The sequence below is a fragment of the Nicotiana tabacum genome, chromosome 6 (genome assembly GCF_000715075.1).
Source record: "Nicotiana tabacum cultivar K326 chromosome 6, ASM71507v2, whole genome shotgun sequence".
Lineage (NCBI taxonomy): Eukaryota > Viridiplantae > Streptophyta > Magnoliopsida > Solanales > Solanaceae > Nicotiana > Nicotiana tabacum.
In genome coordinates this window covers 215,307,649-215,332,762 of record NC_134085.1, presented here as the reverse complement: position 1 = coordinate 215,332,762, position 25,114 = coordinate 215,307,649, and the positions used below count along the sequence as shown (strand labels likewise).

Below are 25,114 nucleotides of genomic sequence, written 5' to 3'. Positions count from 1 at the left end.
AACGCGAGATGTGGTTCGCGAACGCGAAGAAGGGGGACACGACAGGCATCGCGAACGCGAGCTGAAGGCCGCGAACGCGAAGAAGGGAATTCCTGTGCAAAAATTGCAGAAAATCTGCTATCATCCTAAGTCCAAAACCACCCCGAACAACTCCGAAAACACTCCTTAGCCCTCGGGGCTCCTAACCAAGCACACACACTAACTCAACAACATCCTACGAACTCAACCGTGCGATCAAATCGCCAAAATAACATCAAAAACACTGAATTAAGCCTTAAAATCCATGATTTCTTCCAAATTTCATAAACTTCCATTTTTTTGAGATTTAAGTCCGAAACACGTCAAACGACATCTGATTTCAGTCAAATTCCACAGAAACGTCTTATATCACATATAAGACCTATACCAGGTGCCGGAACTAAAATACGGTCCCGATACCAACACTTTCTAATCCATTTTCATTTCAAATTTCCATATTAATTTCAGAAAAATAATTTCTTTTAAAAATTCATTTCTCGGGCTCGGGACCTCGGATTTCGATTCCGGGCATACGCCCGAGTCCTATATTTTTCTACGGACCCTCCGGGACCGTCAAATCATGGGTCCGGGTCCGTTTACCCAAAATGTTGACCAAAGTCAACTTTGCTCATTTTAATTCCATATTTTAGCATTTTTTTTTTTACAGAATTTCACATATAAGCTTTCCGGCTACGCGCCCGGACTGCGTACGCAAATCGAGGCGACTAAAAATGAAATTTTCAAGGCCTCGAAAGCACGAAATAAATGAAAAAACAGGTGATGACCCTTTGGGTCGTCACAAAAAGGATGCCCCATTATGGGATTTTATGTTAACACTATTTGATTTTATGGTCTTATACAAGAAAATACACACGATGTAATCATTTTTTAACTATAAGGAGTGATGACTGTTTCTATGACCCATGGTCGGTAAGCAAAATTATGACATAGGCAATAAACATCGCAATTATCAATATTGGCCCTAGTATATCTACTGGCAATATATCATACCCTTAAACTCCAGCAACGACAACTTAGATTCTTTTGAAATTTCAAACATACAATTGATAATTTTGTACAACTTCATCTCAATGAGTATAGTTGAAGCTACGCACAATTAATTTAAGTAATAAAATGTACAACTCATATTTCTCGAACTTAGTTTATCAATTTTATATTTGATATTTCTAAAGGCCGCTCAACATGCATTGCAATCTTAATAATACGTGACGTAAATTTGAGCTTACGTGGTATTGCCGATGCATTGCAATTTATGTACGATCTCTAATACTCAACCCTAATGTAGTGTGACGCTCGATATTGATACAATAAGATACTTGTTGTCAATGTAATAAAATACTATCATATAGTAACACAATGAGATACTAGATGTTGACAACATGAAAGGTGCTTGACGTTGAGCGGGAGTTTCATACATTTTTTCATTAAAGTGCTTTAGATTGTCACTCAATAATAATCCTAATGTCCTAATTAAAATAACATGCATGTCAGTCGCCTATAAATGATCATTTTTTTTTATTTTCGTATTTAGACTACAACATCAATCAATATTGTACATTTATTCTTGATAGTATACGCTCTTTTATGTTCGTGATCCAAAGGATTTTGTACATTACCATATCTTATTTTTTTACTCATTAGCATCGCATAAAACACAAAATATAAATGATCAAATTAATAAAGTTCTTGCATGAAAGTTTACATGTGCTTTGTCATATAATGGACTTAGGTAAAAGTGTATATAATATTTCAAGAACATGTGTGCATTATTACGAAGAGTTTGATTCATGATTTATATTTAACGTGTTCAACCTTTAGATTTTTACTATGAATTCATTATATTTTTAAATTTTTTCTCTTCCATCTTTCTTCCTATCTTGCTTCCCTCTTCCTCTTTTTGTCCTTCTTGAGCTGAGGGTCTATTGGAAATAACCTCTCTACCTGCATTAGGTAAGGGTAAGGTCTGCGTACAGACTACTCTCCCCAGACACCACATGTTGAGATCAAATTGGGTTTGTTGTTGTTGTTGTAAACCGTGATAGTTGGAGGGGAACAATAATTTCAATATGTCAGACTTGGTGATTTTGAAAGAAAGTAAAATAAAAAGTACTTAATTAAAACGCAAAAAGGGGATACGATACATGCCCATCTCCTAAGAATAGACCCGATTCTTAGAAAAAGAAAAAAGGTGAAAAAAAGAATAAAATAGATGTGAGATCTAAACCTCTTGGCTCAATTCTAGAAAAAGAAAGGAAAAAATAACAAGATATACGTGAATTTGAAACATGACTCCACTTTTAAAGGTGTACACAATAATTATAGCAAAAGACTCTTTAAACTTGGGTACATAGATGTATATTCAAGCAATCTTAAAGAGATAGTTGCATTCTTTGAGTTCATTCTCCTCACGTCCAACCACTCTTCTATTTTAATAAACATAATTTCTCTTTCATCCTTTTCAAAATAAACTAGTAGGTCAGAATAAATTTATCAACTTTTCACTAATTATATAACAATAATTATTATTATTAGGGGTGTACATGGACCGGGTTGGTTCGTTTTTTATCAAAACCAAACCAAATCAATTATATCGGTTTGGATTGATTCGGTTTTGTCGGGTTTTTCGGGTTTTTTTGTTACATGAATATTATTTCAATCTTACTTTGTTAAATTATAGGTAAAGTTTTGATAAGTGAATATATATTTAGTAAATATGGAAAAAAATTAACAAACATATGATCTATTAAAATATTCTAATGGGAGAATTTTTTTAGTAACACATGATAGTTATTTTCTTATCCGTCTAACAATAAGTTTTTGTTAGTTTACGCTTTCAAGGTTAATACATAAGAGAATTCCAAATATTTCTACATTTTCTAAAGAAAATTCACTATAAAGTCTTAAAAATATAAATAATATTTATAAATTTATATGTCGGTTTGGTTCGGATTTTTTTACTCAATACCAAACCAAGTCAAACCAAACCTAGTCGGGTGTTTTAATCGGTTTAGTTTGGTTTTTCGATTTGGTGCGATTTTCCGGTTCGGTTTGAACACCCCTAGTCTATAATATGTTTATAGCTTCTTGGTATGTCCTTATGCAATGCTTCAAGGAGCTCTTTATAGTTTAGCCGCGTGATGAACATTTTACGGCAAGTTTTTTGTTTAATTTTTATTCCTTGCTGATTTTGAATTAGAAACATCTTATTTAATCACGAGCAATCTATCTAGTAATAACTCTAATACTTTTCCTATTGTTTTTTTTACCATAGACATGTTTTTTTTAGCGAAAAATATTGTTATATATGAATGTTGTTGATCAATCATCGTTGTCGGTTAAAACATTTTCATGTTGGTATCGTTCATATCATTCATTTATTGTCCTTCAATACGTGGGAAATATTCTATACTAGATGGCATTTGGTAGCTTGTGCATTATCTTATATTTGAATTTAGTAGTAGGTGATTATATGTTAGTGCCTTCCGAATAAACTTGGATTGGCATCATAAATTGTGATTTGTTACAACTGATGCAAAATAATACTATATGTTACTAATAAGGGCGTAATCAGGTACCGAATAATCTATGTTATGATAAAAGTGAAACCTCCAAATCAAAAATTTAAAACTTAAGTAAATTATAATGCAAGCTTATGTATTAAAATTGTAATAAAAATAAGTATTATTCTCTCCGGTTCATTTTAATTGATATTTTGGTCCTTTTTTATGATCCATAATATTGGATTTTTTCTAAGTTACTCTGCGAGTAAATAGTCTTCAAGTATTTGTTATATTTCAAATAAATAAATATAATTAATGTTAAAAGGTAGAATTTGTTAATATGTGCGATCAAAAAAAATCAAATAAAGAGGGAGTACAAAATTAAAATCTCCAGAAAGAACTCCCAAACGGGAAGCGCTAACATTTGACGGAACTTCAAAAATTACAAGCCGCAAAGTTATCAGTGAGCTTCAACGGAACTCCACCCCCTTCCCCTCCCCTCTCTCTCACTTATGTTGAATTTGAGATTTCGACGTAGGTTCTGAAATAGAGGGTTTAAAAATTTGAGTTGACACTTGTTATTGGTTTCTTCTCTTGTCAATCCTTTTGATTTTTTGACCTAGGGTTTGAACAACCTTGTGGATCTTCTGTTGTATTGTGTTGTGTTGTAAACGATTAGTATATTTTTCAAGGGCTAGGTCCTTGATTTTGTAGGCCTCACTTTACTGGTACTTTTCCTTGGTTTTTGCGTGATAACCAATCACTGTTGTTCATTGAATTGTTTTATTGCATTCTTATTGAAATGTTGTACGCAACGACAAAAACCATGCTTATTCTTTGGAGTAGTACTTTAACCTGATAAGGTTGTTTCGATTTACCTTGTGAATTGATATCTGGTATGATGGTTATTTCTTTTGAGGTGGGTCACATAGCATGGTAGGTTAAAACATCATGGGTGAAGAATCTGTGCAATATGAATGATGTAATGTTATAGTTTGTCAAGTCTCAGTTTATTTCTGTTTCAATTGTTGGAAGTATTTGATTTACTGTATTTCGGTGAGTGAGAAGAATCAACTGATGATTTTATTCGATAGAGAAAAGTATATTACTATATGTTTTGTATAAAACATAATCAACTGCCTTACAATGTAACTAATCCATATGCTAGATTTGTGTGATTGAGGGCAGGAACTCTAGCAATTTTGACACCCAAATGCATTTTAAATCTATCTTTCATTTTATGTATTTTGCTGTTTAATGCAGTTAAAGATGGGGTCTGATCTGAGGAGGTGGGTTTCAGACAAATTGATGTCTCTTTTGGGGTACTCACAGCCCACAGTTGTTACTTATGTTCTTACTCTTTGTAAGTCCTCTTCTTATATTTTAATAAACTTTGATTAGAGTACCTACATTCTGATGTTAAATTGTTGTGGCAACATTGTTCATAATATCACTTCAATGCAGCTAAGAAAGCTTCATCACCTTCTGATCTGATTAATCAGCTCGTAGATATGGGAATGTCATCCTCGGGTGAAACAAGGGTGTTTGCTCAAGAAATTTTTTCTAGAGTTGAGCGCAAGACGACAGAGCCAAATGTTAGAATTTCTTACAATTTCAGTTAGTTCACAGGGTTTGACTAGTGAGGATTCTTTTGGTGAAACATTGCGCTTTATCTCTTAACATTCGGTATTTCTTGTTGCACCAGCTTTATTTACAACAAGAAAGGGAGGCTGCAAAGTTGGTGAGGAAGCAAAAAACCTACACGCTTCTGGAGGCTGATGATGATGATGACAATAATGTTGGTAGTGAAAGTAATTCTGTGTCCTCTCAGACTAGGAAAGAGGATACCCATCAGAAGAAGTTCAGGAAGAGGGTTGAGACCCATGAAGACGAAGACGAAGACGACGAGGCATAGTGCTTATACTCTTCTTCTTGATAGAATTCGGTTTTGTTTCTGATGGTAAGCTGCTCCGATAGTGCTTGTTGTATTAACAGGTTTCCTTCTATCGACTAAATATGATGGTGCAGGTAGTTAGGAATGTGGGCGATGAAAGACGGGTTAGGAGACGAACTTCCCTAGATGAAGATGACCGTGACGACTCTGAGGTACAGCTTATGGTCTATTCTTTCAACTTTTTTGCGTGTTCACCTTCTCCATACTCAGAACTCCCGAACCATTTGATATTACTTGCATGTTTTGCTGTCGTAGTCAGAAGAAGAAATACTACGGGACCAAAAGGAGAGGGAGGAGTTGGAACGACATCTCAGAGAGCGAGATGCTGCTGGAACTAGAAAGGTGAGCAATTTTATCATCGTTTGAACCTCCGTGTGCTTAGCTAGCATGCAGTGCTTTTATGATTTGAATTCGCTGTCAGGTTGGTTTGGGTGGAAAGGTATGTTTGAGTTATTGGTAAATCAATCTATTAATTCTTCTGTTTTCAGAGTTGTAAAATTGAAGCATGGATGCACTCTAGGCAATGAAAGATTGGTCCCGTACAAATGCGAATCTAATGGAGTAGTCTTGTGGATTTGACTATCTTTTAATGCATTTGAAACCGACAATTTTCGATGAAGCTTTTATTTAAGTTTTTGTTGGTTTAGTTGCTGTTAATTTGAAAGTTTAAAACTGAGGCACATATGCGCTTGGATCTTCTGTGTTCTATTTGCTCATATACACCTTCTATTAGGTTCCCGGTCTGAGCATCACATTCTTTGATTGTGTTTGTACATTGATATAACCTATATATTTGAATGTCTCTCTTGATTGGTTGCTCTTTACCTTATAGAAAAAATAGTTGCTCTTTTCTTCATAAAAAAAATGTTGCTCTTTTAATTTTAAAATTGAAAAAATGTGGCATGCATGCTCGAGGATTTTCTGTGTCATTTTGCTAGCTTTTACATGAGCTCATTTATTCATGTATTTGTTTATTTTTCTTATTCTTCAGTAGAAAAAATGAGAATTTGTGCAAATGAGCTCATACATGAATAAATGAGCTTATTCTTTGATTGTGTTTGTGCATTGATATAACCTGTATATTTGAATGTCTCTCTTGATTAGTTGCTCTTTAGCTTATAGAACAAATAGTTGCTCTTTTCTTCATATCCAATAATATCTTTTGTTGAAATTATTGAATATGATTTCATCCTGTGTCTACTACTGGAGGTCAGACTTATTTCTTGTGCGCTGATGGTATTCAGTTTCATCTTTCTTCGTTTTAATACTACTGTGGTATTTTTGTCTTCGTTAACAGTTGGCAGAGCCAAAATTAACAAGGAAGGAGGAAGGTACTTACTATAGATACAGTTCCTGCTGTACATGTATCTGTTTATTTTTCTTATCCTTCAGTAGAAAAAATGAGAATTAATGCAAATGAGCTCATATATACATGAATAAATGACAGAAGAGGCAATCAGGAGGTCTGATGCGTTGGAGCGAGATGACATTGGAGCTTTAAGGTTAGTCACCATACAAACTAGTTCAGTATTCTAGTATTATCTTGCATCTCACAAAATCTTCTAGTAACCACGTCAATCCATCCTGAACTTGCAATACCTCTTCTATTTGAAGTTCATTTACTTATCTATTTTGTTCAAAGGAGCTAATTGAAGTTGGTGTGTCACTTTTACCTGTAGTACTATGTTAATAGTTTTAAGAATGAACTTTATCCCCCCCCCCCTCCCCCAAAAAAAAGAAAAAAAAGGGAAGCAGATGAAATAGGCATGTTGGACTTAGGAAAACATTATCTTGCTTGTTAGTAGATAAAATGGCAAGGGACATGAATTGGAGCTTGGATGTCATTTTTTCCCGCCTATTGAGTATTCCACTCTTAAAGAAGAAGAAAAAACTAGATAGCTCTGCTTAAAAAAGGGCAGCTTTCGATTCAGGCTAATCTGCTTTCAGATAAAAGACAACGCGATAAGTATGTACAGATTGGGGACATGGTTTGACCAAGTCATTTGTCAAATCAGCATCTAGTTTGCATGAAAAGTATAAGTGGAGCATCAAGCTCTTTTAATATGGAATACATCTGTCTGGATATTCTCATACTTCATTCTAAACAAGTTAAAGATATGATGGTGTTCTTCAAGCAGCTTTTCTTTCTATTCAATCTTCTATAGTCTCCAACTCGTGGTTGTTTCATCTACTGTCCTTTTTAATACCCATAAAATGTTGAACATCAAGACGTGAGAGTCCATATTTGAATTTGCAATGCAACAGTGGTTTGTGCATTCACTGTGACCTGTGCCAGAGAACACCACTTCAGAGTTGAGAGGAGATAGTACTAGTGACAGAAAAAAGGCGCATTGTGGCATTTGGACTAGAAAGCTATGTTTCTATTCATCCTTTCTAGGATTGATTGGGTATGTAATTGAGAAGAACTTATTCGTCATCCTTATCATTTCTGTTTCAAAAAAATAAAATAAAATTGAGAAGCACTTGGGTGTTAATGTCTAACAAGGTTTTGGTGAAAGACTGATCTTTTGTAAGATTGAATGGCTTTGTGCACATTAATTTTCTAGTGCATTGCATTCGATACTTAGTTTTCCTTTACTATGCTTATGTATGTTTTATTCTTTTTCTTTTTCTTGTGGGATTTGGGAGAAGGGTGAAAGAGGTTTTGGGGTTGGGGGCTTCTGTTATGTACAATTTAAAATGGACGGTCCAATTTTGGGATGAGGTACTGTATCTTTGCATCTGGGCCTCCATGAAGGACAATGTTGAATTATAGGCCTCAGTAGCCGGATTTGCTATTACTATGTGAAGGATTTAGGGCAGAAATTGGAAACAAATTTACTTGTGTGAACAATTTGTTCGGGCAATCTCAGAATATCTTCCTAAGCTTTAAAAAATATCACATGCCAATACTTATTATTTTGCACATTAAGTATTTGGCTCTTTAGCTGGCCGCCGATCCTTGTTATTTTGCACATTGAGTATTGGGCTGTTAAGCTGGCATTCACAGATAATTTACAGACTCACGTCCCAATTTCACTCTGATCCAGGAAGGTTTCGAGACGAGAATATTTAAAGAAGAGGGAGCAGAAGAAGCTAGAGGAACTAAGGTATTTAGATGATTGGGTATTATAGTTTACAGTCACTTATTGTATGGAAGTAAATTACGTTTTCCTATGTTATATAATCTTAAATTATTTCATTCTGGTAAGTAGTCAATGTATAACCATGTTTGTGGTTTTCCAGAGACGATATAGAGGATGAGCAATACCTGTTTGAGGGAGTGAAGCTGACAGAAGCGGAGCAACGTGAATTAAGGCAAGGAAATATACTTCCCCTGCTTTGTTTTGATGCTTATTCTGTAATAATTCTTAATATAAGATTGCTTTTCCTAATTCATCTGGTTTCTTCATTGCAATTGATTCCATACTGAACTCACTCAGTGGCACTTGTTTATTTGAAGACTTATTCTTGCTATTCAGAGATTGCATGATGTGGAGTGCATCTACTATTTTCCAGCTTACCAAAATTTTGAATCCCATAGTGGTTTGTGTTTATCATTCTCTTTTAGTAGCTTATGTAAATGGGTTTTACATGCCTTGTCTTTCCTGCTTTGGTGGAAGTCCTACTTCTAGTTGACGTGAAGTCATCCCATGTTTCTCATCTGTTGTCACTTGATTTATCTGACTACTTGTTCAATGGTTGTGATAATATACGGATTCCAGCTATCACTCAATGTGATATAATTTCATCATTCCCTTATCATGTGAAGATACTGATGAGTACTAAATGAATTCTTGTGAACGTGGAATTAGTGCCTTTTTGCATTTGCCTTTTTTAGTTTTTGGTCTAACATTCTCTTAAGTAGACTTTGATTGAATGCGGGATTGCTTTATATGTGCATATGCTATTGTGTGCTCAGGACCTTTGCAATTTTGCAGCTATAAAAAACAGATATATGAACTAGTTAAGAAGCGATCAGAAGACACCGATGACCTAGGCGAGGTAATCGATATTCTAAATATTTATCGCTTCCAAGAACATTTTTTGATGTGATACATTATTTTTTATTGTCTGTAGCATTTACTGCTTTGATTTCTTCCTTGTCATAGTTCCTGGCATCTCCTTCTCTTTCCCTCCCCCACAACATATGAATAAAAAGTAGAAAGAAAAAATGATGTCTAGGTCATTACTGCCAGTGATCCTTCCTTGTCCTAACCTTCCTTTTGTGAAGACTCGTTTTTGTTCTATCGCCAGTATTATTTCTTCAATCTTCTCCTAGATTTGTTGTGTGAATTATATGTTCCGTCCATAGTTGAAATAGTGGATGATTATACCTTTTTTTTTTTTTGAAAAGTTAACAGATTCCAATATATTGATAAAAGTAGTCCCTAGCACAAAGATTGTGCTAAGGAGTAACAAGTTACAAGACCCAAAATTGACAAAAAACCAATTTTGTAACAGCTACAAGGAGCCAATGAGATCTACTAGGGATTCTGCATCTCGTACAAGAGCTTCTTTACACCAAAAATAAAACAAAAATATACAGTTCATCTTAATCCTTTGTTCAGGGCTTGCCACATCTTCAAAGGATCTAGAGTTTCTTTCCTTCCAAATTGTCCATCAAATTTACAATGTTCCACCACTTCTTTTGGCCTGTAATTATCCTGGAGCCAGTCCAACTTGCCATCATCTCATCAGTTCTCCTAGGCATTGTCCAGCTTTGGCCTTTCATGCTCATGATTGTACCTTTTTTTAGAAGTCCTTTTTACAAAGTATCAATAACTGGAAGAAAAAACATCAAATGTTGTTCTCGCTCTTACCTTTTCTGAACAAACTAGTGGATGTTTGTTGGGGGTGCACGGTAATCAGAATTTTAGCAATTACTGGAAGCCCTATATTACTGTTTTCTACTTGGTTTATTTTCTTATCCCATGTTTAATGTGCCAAATTATTCATCAGATAGGCCTAAATCAAGGACAATGAGTTTGATGCGATATTACTAGGGCCACTAATCTGAAGAAGATGTAAACCAATTGTAAAAATATTGGAAAAAAATTTGTAAAAATATTGGAAATCGGGCATGGAAATTAAGTTGATTAAGTTTGAACTCTATTCCATTTTCCAGTTTATCTCAGTTCTTGTATGTAAATCACTTATTGTTGTTTTATTCTAAATACAGTATAGGATGCCTGATGCCTATGATCTTGAAGGTGGTGTAAATCAGGAAAAGAGATTTTCGGTGGCTTCAGAGCGTTACAGGTTAGTTATATTGAGAAAGATAGTCGTAACAGTTGTTCTAGCATACGGAGATGCGTAAAAGTGCGATATGGTCTTGGAAAGTCAATTTTTTAATTAAATTTTTTATATGGTCTTGTATTCTGTTTTGACATTTCCAGGGATCCAGATGCTGCTGAAAAGATGAACCCCTTTGCAGAACAAGAAGCATGGGAAGAACATCAGATTGGTAATCTCCAATTCACTGCTGCAATACTCAAGTTTTTGATGAACTTAGGAAGTTTTCTAGTCTCTAAGTCTGGAGTCATCGCAATGCAGGGAAGGCAACGCTTAAATTCGGGTCAAAAAATAGAAAGCCCACATCTGAGGACTATCAGTAAGTTCTAGTTTCTCTCCCTCTCCCCCCCTCACCCCCCCCCCCCAAAAAAAAAAAAAAGAAAAAAGAATAACCCCGCACATGTAAGTGTACAATGTGTACATACAGAAAGGATGGTATGGAAGAATTGGCTTCTGTGCTTTACAGTTAGTGGATTTTTCTGTATCAAGGATCTGAAGGTATTTGTTTTCCAGCTAAATCTTATTATTCAAACCCGAGAACTACTTTGGTGCAGATTTGTTTTTGAAGACCAAATTGAGTTCATAAAGGCAGCAGTGATGGATGGTATTAATGTATGTCTGCTTATTCAATCTTGTCAACGTGTTATGCTAAATCTCTTTTCGCTAATTTCTTGATCATTGGTTTAAGGCCGTCTTTGGTTTGTATGCAGGTTGACCAAGAGTCTCCCGCTGAGTCAATAGAGAAGTCTATGGCTAAATCAGCATTTGAAAAACTTCAGGTATCAATTTATCAGCATCATGTTGTGCAATAGAATTAGCACTTATGGGATGTTTGGTATGCGAACAAGTTATAGCAGGATTACAATGTAGGGATTATAATACGTGGATTAAATAACATGTTTTGTGGTAGATATTCGGTTCATTGCATTAAAATTGGGATTTAGGGTATAATATAAACCTCGTGTTTGGTTTTCCACTAGATAAACTTGGAAAAATTTTGTTTCCAGTTTTAACCTTGGCCTTCTTAAAAAAATTTGGGAGAAGAGCTTTGGGGAAGGGCATCTTTGTCTTTTGATTGTTTTATCTCGGGATTAGCTAACCTGGGATAGTTATCCCACGTGGAATGTGGTATACGAATAAACGGATAGGAGTTGATAATGAAGGTCTGCATATACAAAGTTTTGTCTTTTCTGTTAGAATTCTTCACTTTTGCTCTCTGGCTTTTGCACATTATTATACTACGAGGTTTTTATTGAGACCATTTTTCTAGATTGACAATGGGTTGTACCTTCCAATTTTGTTGCGTTCGATTATTGAAACTCATTTTTGCTGATCGTCTTTCCTGTATGCATTCTTTAGGAGGATAGGAAGACCCTACCAATATATCCCTACAGGGATGATTTGCTCCAAGCTGTTAATGATCATCAGGTTAGGTTGGTTGCTTTGCATTTGTTTTTACTTTTCTTTTGTTGTGGTCTCAGGCTAGTTATAATGTAATTTTTACTAAATTGTTGTGTAGACGCTATATACAAATTTGTTGCTTGTTGCAGGTTCTTGTTATTGTTGGAGAAACGGGTTCCGGGAAGACCACCCAGATACCGCAGTATCTACACGAGGCGGGGTATACCAAACGCGGGAAGGTATGGATGTCTCTTATCTAGAAGGGAGGATGTTTCTTTTAAGAGGCAGAGACTGTTTTCTGGGATAGCATTAACTACCATGCCAAGGGAAGTGGCTGGAACTAAAAGAGAATGACGCCTAATTAATTGAGGGATATGCTATCTTACAACTCCTTTTTGATAAGTACTGTGGACTATTCACATAAGCACCAGGAAGGTTCTGAAGTTACAAAAGTTCAGAGGACTTCCCCTTTAGTTCAGGAGTCCGAGAAGTCCACCAATTAGTCGAAATCATTTACACTTTTTAAGTTTCCCCAGCAAACCAGAAGTCAATTAGCATCTAAATTCGACATAGTGTATTGCTTTTGTATTTCATTCAAAGTATCTATTGTTTCTCTCTCTAGATTCCCCCGAGTACATAAAGGTTTTCTTCATAAAGCTCTTATACGCTTCCTACCTCTTTATCCCCGTCCGCTATTTATAGCATCCTTTAAGGTCTTTGCGATGCCGACTGTACTCCGAAATGATTAAGGAATATTCTCCAGATTTGACTGACTGGAGGGTGATGCAGAAAGTAAAGGTTTATGGCCTCAGTTGATTGTTCACAAATGTAACATCTACTGCAAGGTATAACTCCCCCTTGGCTGCAGATTATCCATAGATACGTCCTTATGCGTAGCAGTCCTTATAAGCATTCTAGTGGAGTTTTACTCTTCCTGAAAGTTTTCCAATGCCCAGAGAGTATTCACACCATTTCCCAGCAAAAGCACGCCGCAAGATTTTTCGGTAAACTATCCTCTCTCTTATCAGCTACCTCCTCCACATATGCTTTGTAAATCCTTATTAAAATGGATGGAAATAAGAGAACATATGTTTTCTTGTTTCCTTTTCAGCATTGCCGAACACTTAAGGAAAATAATAAAATTCTCCCCATGATGGATTTGAATCACCAAGTCCCTCCACCCGTGTTTCTTGGTCCAAGCATAGTGCAAGTTATGTTGTCATATACAGCTCCATTTCCTTGTAGGAAGAACATGGTTGGAGCCAGCAAAGAGTTGGCAATCTTAGTTCAAAACAAACTTTGCTACAATTGGCCTCCTTATCTCTTTTTATACTAAATGTTGAGAACCTCTCAGTTCAAACTCTGGCTGTTGCTGTTGGGCTCTCTGTTATTTTAGGTTTGGTTTGTGGGTCTTGTTTCTGCAATTCTTGAGAGTGCTCTCTCTCTCTCTCTCCCTTCCTTTTTTTTTTGTTGAGAAGGTAACATTTGTTGTATATATATAACTGCACCAAAGCTAGTATAGTCATCCATAATTACAAAAGGGCCACAGGAATATATTAATCCTTAAACTACTTACAAGGATCCTATAGCTTCAACAAAAGACTCTAGATCTTCCATGTATTCTTGCTTACACCAAAAATGGAAAAGGGATAAAAATTGCATTTTCAGTTTCTGGATAGAGCTGTATTTATCTTCAAAGCATCTTTGGTTTCTCTCATTCCACCAAATGCAAGCTGGGACAATCTATGTGAAGCAAGCAACTTTTTAAGGAATTGTTGAACTTCTCTCTCTCTCTTCCTTTGATCAAAGACCTTTGGAAATCTTTCCACATAGCTTTTATGAATTGTTGAAGGCTTGCATGTATCTTGTGTACTCATTCTGTAGCTGTCTACGAATGTGGTGATAACTGTATGGTCACCTTATTTGCAGTTCAGTTAATTGGATTGTCTGTCACTATATTGCTACGGGAATAAATATTTGGGGAAGAGTTTTTTATCTTGAGGTAGGAGGAGCATTTTTCAAGGGTCCTGCCAGTATGGTATGTTAACTTCGGTTGATTCTGTGAGGACTTCTCCGGTCATTTTCTTACTCCTCATGTCGTGTTTCTACCTTTAGAGATCTTTTGGCTCATCTTACTTTTGCAGATTCGTTGCGTGTTTATTCTGTGTCCCTTTCTTTTCACTGTTGTCTTACTTTTGAGCTTGGTCAAAATAATGCATGGAACCTACATATTCATGGGCTGTGTCTCTGCCAACTGAAGGTGCGGTAGAATGAAGGAACTTCCTAAAGAGGTTTTCTCTGTTGCCCTTGCAGCAATCCCAAATAGGGAATAGGGAAGCCAGAACATTTGGCTATCCTAAATCATGTCTTTAGGAGATGAATCCTACATGACTTTCTGCCTGAAATCTTGTAATGTAGGACAGCAAGGCCCTCTGTCAATTCCTTATTTTTTAGGCAACTCGAAGTTTTTGAACATGAACCGTAAATTTTGTAGTGATTCTTTTTGGCAGTGATCTTATTGTCAAGGCAATGTATTCTCCAATGGTTGAAGCCATTAAACGCCTATTCTTAGTGATGTAAAACTGGAATCAGAAATATGGTTTATGGTTGCTGAAACTAATATTTGCTTCTCACAGATTGGATGTACTCAACCTCGTCGAGTTGCTGCAATGAGTGTTTCTGCACGTGTTTCTCAAGAAATGGGAGTGAAACTTGGGCACGAGGTATGCTTCAGATGATATGTTTGCTCTTACTTCTATTAGTTGTAGATGATGTGTTTGCTCTTCATTTAGCATATGTTAAAGTTGAAAAAGAGGAAAGCTGGTTCTCATGTAGTTTGTAGCGAGACTCCTCTTGATTGTGTTTGCACTGAGACATTTTTGCTAATCGAGTTCTGGTACATCAGAGAACATCAAAGGCTTCTGATTTTTATTTATTATCTGCTCAGTTGTTTGCGTGATCTCTTGACATTGTCTTGTTCAAATGATATTTGTACCTTAGGACTTGACATATTTCGTCAATCTTTACATCAGCTTCCAACATGTAATGATTGAATCTGTCATGTCCAGGTTGGCTACTCTATTCGCTTTGAAGACTGCACTTCCGAAAAAACATTGCTGAAATATATGACTGATGGGATGTTGCTGAGAGAATTCCTTGGTGAGCCTGATCTAGCAAGCTATAGGTCTGTGCTGTAGTAAATGATTTTATTGGTATCCTTACCAAACTCCCAAGCCTTTTGATTTGTCTAATCAAGTATTTGGCTTTTCAGTGTCATCATGGTCGACGAGGCTCACGAAAGAACGTTATCCACTGACATCTTGTTTGGCTTGGTTAAGGCAAGTTCTCCCTATTCTAGCCTTTAAATCTTAATATGATGCTCACTCTTGGTCATAATTGGAAGTTGCCCTTTGTGTGGGAACTGAAAAATGGACATTATGAACTCTTTACTTGTTTGTTTTGTCAATGCAGCATGCATACATGAAATTAGATAGAAACTCTTGTTACTGGATATATCCTAATTTTCACTACAGTTCAGGAAGAGAAACCTGGAGAAAATTTAATGAAAAAAAAATCTCCTCATAGAAAGGCTTTTCCATTGGGCTCCCCAAAATTCTCACTTTGATTCTCCAGGCAAGAAATGGACTTTTCCCAACTTTCTTATACTTTCAAAGGAAACATGCAACAGAAAATGTTCTCTGTTGTTTTTTCTTCCCTAGTTTCCAAGCAAATGATTAATAATATTATGGTAGCTGGTGGGGTTGTATGGATTGGTGAACTAGGATGGGGAGTAACAACTTTACATGGGTCTCATTTGACCTTCAATTGTGACATTCATGAGTGTGAAACTGCATCCCCATCACCTTCTTGTTGCTGATATAGCTACTTACTTTATCACAGGATATTGCTCGATTTCGGCCTGATCTAAAGTTGCTTATTTCAAGTGCGACTCTAGATGCAGAGAAGTTCAGTGATTATTTCGACTGTGCTCCAATTTTTAAAATTCCTGGAAGGCGGTTTCCAGTTGAGATACATTACACAAAAGCACCAGAGGCCGATTACTTGGATGCAGCAGTAGTCACCGCTCTTCAGATCCATGTAACTCAGCCACCTGGTGATGGTGATATCTTAATCTTTTTGACTGGGCAGGAGGAGATTGAAACAGCAGAGGAGATCATAAAGCACCGGATAAAGGGTCTGGGGACAAAAATTGCTGAGTTGATAATTTGCCCAATATATGCAAACCTGCCAACAGAACTGCAGGCCAAGATATTTGAGCCCACTCCTGAAGGGGCTCGTAAGGTTGTCCTGGCTACAAATATTGCTGAAACATCATTGACGATTGATGGGATTAAATATGTTATTGATCCAGGATTCTCTAAGATGAAGTCTTACAACCCTCGGACAGGAATGGAGTCACTACTGGTCACTCCTATATCGAAGGCGTCTGCGAACCAACGTGCTGGTCGATCTGGAAGAACTGGTCCTGGGAAGTGCTTTCGATTATACACTGCATATAACTACATGAATGATTTGGAAGATAACACAGTCCCAGAAATACAAAGGACCAACCTTGCAAACGTCGTGCTCTCTCTCAAGAGCCTTGGGATTCATGACTTGCTGAATTTTGACTTCATGGACCCCCCACCAGCAGAAGCTCTACTTAAAGCGCTGGAACTGCTCTTTGCCCTTAGTGCCCTTAATAAGCTTGGTGAGTTAACAAAAGTAGGTAGAAGAATGGCCGAGTTTCCTCTAGATCCGATGCTGTCCAAGATGATTGTTGCCTCTGATAAGTACAAGTGCTCTGATGAAATAATAAGTATTGCTGCAATGCTTTCTGTGGGGAATTCTATCTTCTATCGTCCAAAGGACAAACAAGTCCATGCGGACAATGCACGGATGAACTTTCATATGGGCAATGTGGGAGATCATATTGCGTTGCTAAAGGTTAGTTGCTGAATGATAATAAACCTGTTTTGGTACAATCATATCCCTGGTCAATATAGGTTTTTGTGGCATGATGATGTGCTTTGCATATCTTCTTACTTCATATTTGTATCTTCCCCTTGGTCAATCCTGCCTCTGAAGTACACCCCAATGGGTAGAGACAAAGTAGAAACAAGTTTCCATATGGTGGACTTGCCTCCAAGAGGTAGTTTTCTCGGGTCGGAGGTAGGCATGACAAATTTTCTAAACCAGAATAAAGAAATGTCTTGTATGATCAGGTGAAATTAAGTGCTACCATGCGGGTATATATTTCTTTTGGTGTCAGGGGGGAGGGTACATCTGTAGGATGTTAAAGAAAATGCAATATCTTTATCACACTTCAAAATAATTGTCATTCCATGTTAACACACTATCATTATTATTATTATTACTCCCTCCGTTTCAATTTATGTGAACCTATTTCCTTTTTGGTCCGTGCCAAAAAGAATGACCCCTTTCCTTATTTGGAAACAATTTACCTTTATGCAATGATTTATAGCCACACAAAATATATGTACCTCATTTTACACCACAAGTTCAAAAGTCTTCTCTCTTTTCTTAAACTCCGTGCCCAGTCAAATGGGTTCACATAAATTGAAACGGAGGGAGTAGTAATTTTTCTTTGTGTGTGAGAACAATTGGGTAAACTTTCTCCAAGTTAAATTCTCTTGATGAAAGGAGACATTTTCATCAGAACATGATTCTCTACAAAAGACGCCCAATCTTCTATACAAGTAGGGGCTATATGAGTGCACCAAAAAGCGATCAAAGATAAAAGACTATTCTTAAGATGTGAAAAAGGAGACTCAATCGCCTCAAAAGCTCTCCTATTTCTCTCCCCCCAAACTATCCACATGAGAGCTAATGGGGCGAACTTCCACGCCTTTTGCTTTCTTCTTCTACGGAAACCGGCCCAGCTGCATAACATTTCCTTTACAGTGCTTGGCATCACCCATTGAACACTAAAAGGATTCAGGATTTCCCTCCACAAAGCCCACACTATCATTATTTATTTACTTGAAATTTAGCTGGCTACCTTCAAATAAAGAAAAGAAAATCTAGTTTGCAGCTTGGATGCATGCTAAAAATGGCTTTCTTCTTTGTCTACTGTTGTTCTTCAGGTTTATAATTCCTGGAAGGAAACAAACTTCTCAACACAGTGGTGCTATGAGAACTACATCCAGGTTAGTATCAAATTCTTGTTTTATGCTGTGATAGTCTCCTCTTTTTCATGAAAGACATTTAATAGCTAAATAAAATGCATCCAGGTTAGTTTCAAATTCTTGTTCTACGCTGAGTTAGCCTCTTCTTTTCCTTGTTGAAGGAAGCCATCTAGCCCAATAAAATTTGTATTTAGCTATGAATCATGATTCTGTTGCTACAAAAATATTTTAGTGCTACCATGTTTTCTTTAAATTTCACCAGTGTTATTAGAAGATCATTTTATCCACGGGGCTTTAACTAAAAAGGGCACTTATTATTAACAATAAAGAAAAGGCCCTTAATATTTTTCCATTCTCTAGATTTTTATAATAAGATGGGCTTAAGTGGAGCGACATGGAGGGGGATTCATATGACCAAACTCAATTTGATTGTGTTTGAGGCTTGTTGTATTGTTGTATCACAGACATGGCTACGGGAGGGAATTTCCCCTGACAGGACTGCAACTTTTACGGAAGGGGTTTGGGGGGAGTGATTGTAACTTTAAGTGATGAGTACTGTTGATTCATCATTGTTACTTGTAATGTTTAATGAAAAGTTCTTTTAACTTTCTAGGTCAGAAGCATGAAGAGAGCCAGGGATATCCGAGATCAATTGGAGGGCCTGCTGGAAAGGGTGGAAATTGAGTTGACTTCAAATATTAATGACTTGGAAGGTATAAAGAAGTCTATTACATCAGGATTTTTCCCCCACTCAGCAAAACTACAAAAGAATGGGTCTTATCGAACTGTTAAACATGCCCAGACAGTTCACATTCACCCCAGCTCAGGTTTAGCACAGGTAAGGATTTTGTTTACTTAGAGATAGAAAAATAAGTAGAAAAAGATGTTGCAAGTTACAAGAAGCTCTAATACATTGTTTGCTTGTGATGTTAAATCTAGGATAACTAATCCATGTATTATTTTATACACCAATTGGTCTATTATCTTATCCCACCAACATGGAATAACTAATCCATCTACAAGCTATACATGGATACAAGCACCAAAAGGACAAAAGTACCTTTTGTCTTTTTTCTAAAAGCCTATGAAGACCAAATACCCAAGGTTATAGTTATAAATTCATTATTTTTAGTTTAAAAAGTAAACAAACAATTTAGATGATACTTTGTATACCCAATTTTAGTGCAATGAACCAAACATCCAACAAGAAATAATCCATGTACTATTAATTTTCATATTATTAATCCCTGCATTACTACTTCCTACATTATATTCAATGTATAACTTGTGTTTGAACCAAACAACCCCTGAGTGTTGGGAATGTGAGTCTCAATGTCTCTTTTTTCACACCACCTATGACTCCTAGAGTTGATTTTACTTTCATCCTCTAGCATAAAATGTTATGTTGCTGATGAAGTCTTCCCACTCATTCATAATATTCCTCCCCATTCCGTACCCAAAAGGGAGTTTGGTATTTTTGGTCCTCCATCTCCCTTTTTGCGTACTTTTATTTTTTTCACCTCTCTCCATATATCGTGCTTCTTAATCACGAATTATCATAACCATTTTCCTAATAAGGTCTTTCCGAAAACTTGGAGATCTTTCATTCCAACTGTCTAAGTGGAACTATCTAGTCCCATTTGCTGAGTCCCGTAGGAAGTTCCTTTGAAGCATTTCCAATTTACCTATGATACTGCGTGAAGTAATGATAATGCACGTAGAGATGCTACCGGAATCTATAGAGCTGACTTTATTGGAAGTACCCAAGGGTAAGCTCAGATAAGTAATTGGAACTTGGAAGAGTTTAGAGTTCCAACCACAACACTTGTGCTAAATGTTCAATATTGTTAACGTCATCCATCAGAATGCTATCACATTTCTTGAGGTTGATCTTGAGGGCTGACACTGTTTGGAAACATATAGGAACCTGTCTAAAGTTATCTCCTTGGTTAATGTCTGTGTCACAGAAAACTTAAGTGTTGTCTGCAAACAAGAGATGTGACCCTTCATTGTATCTTGTACCGGATTGCGGTAGAGAAGTCCCTCAAGCAACTACTTGCCATAGCTATCCATTTTTTTACCCAACACTTTGAGTTTCAAGATGAATAGCATGGGGGATGATGGGTCATCCTCTCTCACGCCCTTGAGCTCCAAAAATCACCCATTCACTAGGAGTGAGAATCTAACGACTGATATGCATAACTTGATCCCTTTCTCCACCTATCTGAGTCATATCTTCACATTTTAGATCCAGGAACTCCCAATTCACATGATTGTAGGCCTTCTCAAGGTTAAGTTAGCACAAGATTCTCGACTTCCCTACCTCCTTCTGGGATCGACCACTTCGTTTGCTACCAAGATGCTTCTAGGATTTGTCTTCTATCCATGAACACATTCTGAGACGTTGACTCTATCTTGTCCAACACCTTCTTTGATCTAGTGGAAAACATTTTAGAGATTATCTTGTTGATGCTCCCACTGGACTTATAGGCGGCATGTAATGATTGGTGTTCATTGCTCCTTTTTTTGGTATGATGACTTTAAAGGATGTGTCGAGGCTTCTTCAATTTGGAGTCTCTTAAAATCAGTATTGGCAAAGGCTCATTTAAGGCGCGCTTAAGCCCCGAAGCTCAAAAAAGCTCAGGGGTATGCACTTTGCCACTTAGGCCGCGCTTCAATGTAGGCAAAGCACCAAGGCACGCACCTCATTGCCCATAAATTCTATGTTGATAGAGCGATAACAAAACAACAAATATAATTGCAAAAATATATATTTATTGTTAAGGAAATCATTATGAAAATAGAATATGAGTCGAGCATGCATTATATATATATATATATATATATATATATATATATATATATATATATTTGCTTCACAGCGCCTTTTTAAACTAAAACCCACATTTTAATTGCGCTTTGCACTTAAAGCTTTGATAGACCCGGAGTGCTTTTTAACGCTTTTCGCCCTTGACAACACTGCCTAAAATGCAACAATGGTTTTCATAACGTTTGCTTTGACTGTCGAATGCTGTTGGAAGGACGCTGGATGAATCCATCTGGCCCGGAGTCCATAGTACTTGCACGATTCTCTGCTGCCTCCCTCACCTCGTCTTCCCCAATCTCCCTGTCCAACTACTCCCTCTTATCATGTCCTATTTTTTTTAATAACCGTGGTGGTCTGGCCAGCTTGTGCGCACCTCGGCTAATTCCATTGGGTACCTGCCACCTTCCACCAGCAACATGTACTAGGTAACTCTATCCGCCAAGGCTTGGATAGATGGGAAGAAATCACCTAGTATTCTTTGCCTCCGCTAGGATTTGAACCTGAGACCTCATGGGTTTCACCCACTCCATTGACCTCTAGGCCACACCCTTTGGTGCTCATATCATGTCCTATTTGGTGGAATTATTGCCTTTTAAACTTAGCTTTCCAACTCACCTCACCTTTATACAAGCATGCGCTATCGCCCCTCTTATCTCCTCTCCTCATATAACCCTCTATCCTCTTCCAAAGACTCTTGAAGTTTAGCCTCCTATTCACCACTGCTGCCTGTGAAAGAATCTTGTATCAGTCTCCTCCAACCACGAAGCGTCGATCCCCTTTTCCCCTCAACTTCCACCAACTCATAAACTCTCACTTCTTCACCTCTACCCTTCCAAGATCCTCCCTATTCCACACCTGTATCTGTCCTTTCGTCATTTTCAACTTCTTTTCGAGTTTGAATGATGGCGTGCCTGTGACTGCAATCCAATTCCACCAGTACCGCTACTCTATTTACGAGATCTTTATCCTCAGCCTCATGTTCTCGAATCTGAAAGGGGCATGCGTGCTTCTTCCTCCACTACCATCTAGCATGATGGGTTAATGGTCCTCGATCTGCACCTTGACTGGAGAATCTGTGGTATGTTCAGTACCATTTCCTTCCAAGAGTTTGATGCCAAGAATCTTCGCTAGCGTTTGGGCATAGATTTGATTGGAACTTGAAAAAAGAGTTTTTGAAGTTGTGTTGAAAAATCTTTTTTGAAAGTTGAAATTGGGGTTTTGGACATGCATTTTATTTGAAGAAAAGTTGAAGTTTTGTGAGTGGAAGAAAAATTTTCACCCAAAAACTGCCCTAACCAGTTTTTTGGGATCTTGGAATTTTTTGAAATTATTTTTCCCAAAACATGATTATATTTCATAAACAAACAATGTTTTCAATTTTTTTTTGAAAAAATGAAGTCAAAATCTATGGCCAAACGGGAGCTTCAACTCTTGTTTATGATGTCGATCCTTCAGCCGTGGCCCGTATGTAACTACTAACTAGCTTCTGTCAAAGGAAGATCATAGTATGGTTTACTTTGTATTTTTAGGTTGAAAAGAGAGGCAGTCTGCCCTTTTCGTTCTTATGGATTTATTAGTCTTGTGATGCTCTTCCCTGACAACTGGTATTTCTGTGTGTTGTTTAGCTAATTATGACTGAGCCAGCCAATGAGGTCTTATCTCCCCCACCCCTCTCATTTTAATCCTTCCACGCTTTCAAATCGCATGCACTCAGTTTGTTGTGCTTTGTATTTTTAAGTTGTCAAGACAGATAATGTAACCTTAGTGATGATAGTAACTTCATGAGAATCATTTGCTCTTGCATATTGTAGGTGCTCCCTAGATGGGTTGTCTACCATGAGCTGGTCCTGACAACTAAGGAGTACATGCGGCAGGTTAGTCCACCTCTCCTTTATCTCTCTTCTTTTTGTTTCGTAGCAGGGTTATTATTGCGTTTGCTTAATCATCACAGAGATTGTAATTGAGGGTTTTCCTGGCAGGCAACTGAACTGAAACCCGAATGGCTTGTAGAAATAGCTCCTCACTACTATCAGTTGAAAGATGTTGAAGACGGTAAGCTTTCTAACTCTCTTTTGCATTATTTTCGGTTTCTGTTAGTCTGGCTGCTTTATTGGTGTCTCACAGCTAGACTACATCCCATCTCCTGGTTGAGGGACTTGCAATCCAACATGAACATTTGGTTTTAGGCAAGGGACTAGTTGCATTCAGCTTTGTTTTCAATAAAATATTGATATTTCCATCGGAGGAGGGTAGGATTGCACTTGTTGTTTCATAATTTAAAAAAAAACTTTTACAAGGGGTCATATAATTTTTTTTTTTATCATTGCCTTCTGTAGTCTCAACTTCAAGTGGCGTGTGACTGCAGAAAAGTAAAATGAAACCCCTTATTTTTGGCAGCCATATGCAACTGCTGGAAGGATGTCTTATAAGCTGCATCTAGTTTCATTTATTAGAGAATTAGATCCAACGAGCCTTGCTTGCAATGGAGTCATCTGAAGGCGGAGACACAGTTTTATTTAGTTTAAAATACTTATCTGCTTGATGCATATTAGGGGCCAAAATATCCAAAGTATAATCCTCATCCGCTTGATGCCTATTAGGACCAAAATATTTAATGTTGAGGCCATTAATTATCATATTTTTTTGGAGGTTTGGCAATCGGATTTCATTCCAGGAAAATTATGATGTCGTTCCATTTGTTCTATTTGAATAACATAATATTGTTGTGTTTATATGCCTTCTGCAGCTAGCTCAAAGAAAATGCCTCGCGGAAGTGGCCTTGCATCTTAGGATCAACTCCTATTTTTGCAAAAGAAAAGAGCATTGTCAAGAGAGTGGTTTATGCTATGAAAATCTGCTCATTATACTGCTAGGCAGGACTCTGCTAACTGAAGAAGTCCATGGACATTAACTGAGATGACTAGATAACTGTATATATGATTTTGTAGATGATTTTTGTAAATTTACGGCTGTAATTTTCTCTGCGTGCGTCTTTTTGATGCATTTGTTGTATGAGGGAGCTCAACTGTCTGATTAATGAGCTGCACCTCCTTTTAGTGATTGATACTGTGTATTAGTTATGTAGTAGGAGTATATAAATTGTGGTTAATCCATTTGTTTTATACGATGAGCTTGCTATGACCGAGTTAACAAAAGAAAATAGTGGCGATTACAGAAGAAAAGTATTCTTGTCATGCGCTAGTACTTTAAATTCAACAAAGCTCTCCTCTAATTCCTATACTGCTTTTGTTTATATAAGACTAGTTTTTGGGCACACGCATTGCGTGTGTATCCCATATCAATGAGTATAAAAATTCTAAAATAACAATTAAAGAAAAAAGTGAGTTTTGAAAATGACGAATGTCAATCATATTCAATAAAGGTATCATTCCCTTCCCACATAAATCATTTGATGTCTTACTGTAATTTCTTACACTTTGTACTTACTTTAGAAGCTCACGAAGATATTTGCTTGGTAGCGCAGAAAAAATAGATGTGTTGATTTGTATTCACATTATGCATAAAAGTGATTCATTCATTCAATGACCTTTACACTAAACTAAGGAAACAACTGAAAAAGAAAGCTTGAGCATTGCAAGCTCGCATAGTTCTAACTTCTAAGGAGATGAATTGTTATCTCTAAAAGCAAGAATATCTTAGTTATAACAACACGAAACAATATCTTTAAACTTCTTTATAGATAAAATGTCAATTCACATTTTGTATTTTGATTGACATTTTATCTATAAATGTCAATTCACATTTTGTACAGATAATAAATTTTGATTTGTATTCACATTGTGCATAAAAGTGATTCATTCATTCAATGACCTTTACACTAAACTAAGGAAACAACTGAAAAAGAAAGCTTGAGCAATGCAAGCTCGCATAGTTCTAATGAGATGGATTGTTATCTCTAAAAGCAGGAATATCTCAGTTATAACAACGC

At 36.8% G+C, this 25,114-nt stretch overlaps 1 protein-coding gene across 4 annotated transcripts; it reads left to right on the top strand.

The window, feature by feature from the left end:
- Positions 1–3,889: 3,889 nt before the first annotated feature.
- Positions 3,890–24,347, top strand: LOC107783100 (pre-mRNA-splicing factor ATP-dependent RNA helicase DEAH1). Of its 4 annotated transcripts, none has more exons than XM_016604065.2 (27): positions 3,890–4,002; positions 4,803–4,902; positions 5,004–5,134; positions 5,245–5,448; positions 5,568–5,645; positions 5,749–5,835; positions 6,791–6,824; positions 6,941–6,995; positions 8,544–8,603; positions 8,740–8,811; positions 9,435–9,498; positions 10,676–10,755; positions 10,893–10,960; positions 11,050–11,107; positions 11,343–11,400; positions 11,499–11,567; positions 12,148–12,216; positions 12,339–12,428; positions 14,826–14,912; positions 15,258–15,373; positions 15,461–15,527; positions 16,090–17,136; positions 18,297–18,359; positions 18,952–19,176; positions 22,977–23,039; positions 23,145–23,217; positions 23,912–24,347. In XM_016604065.2, exons 2-27 carry the CDS (start codon positions 4,809–4,811, stop codon positions 23,953–23,955), a joined length of 3,156 nt encoding a protein of 1,051 aa, XP_016459551.2. In that variant the 5' UTR covers positions 3,890–4,002; positions 4,803–4,808; the 3' UTR covers positions 23,956–24,347. The 4 variants fall into 4 exon arrangements, with proteins under 4 accessions (XP_016459551.2, XP_016459554.2, XP_016459553.2 ...); XM_016604068.2 differs by having other exon boundaries at positions 3,944–4,002; positions 5,245–5,499; XM_016604067.2 differs by having other exon boundaries at positions 3,954–4,073.
- Positions 24,348–25,114: the final 767 nt, after the last annotated feature.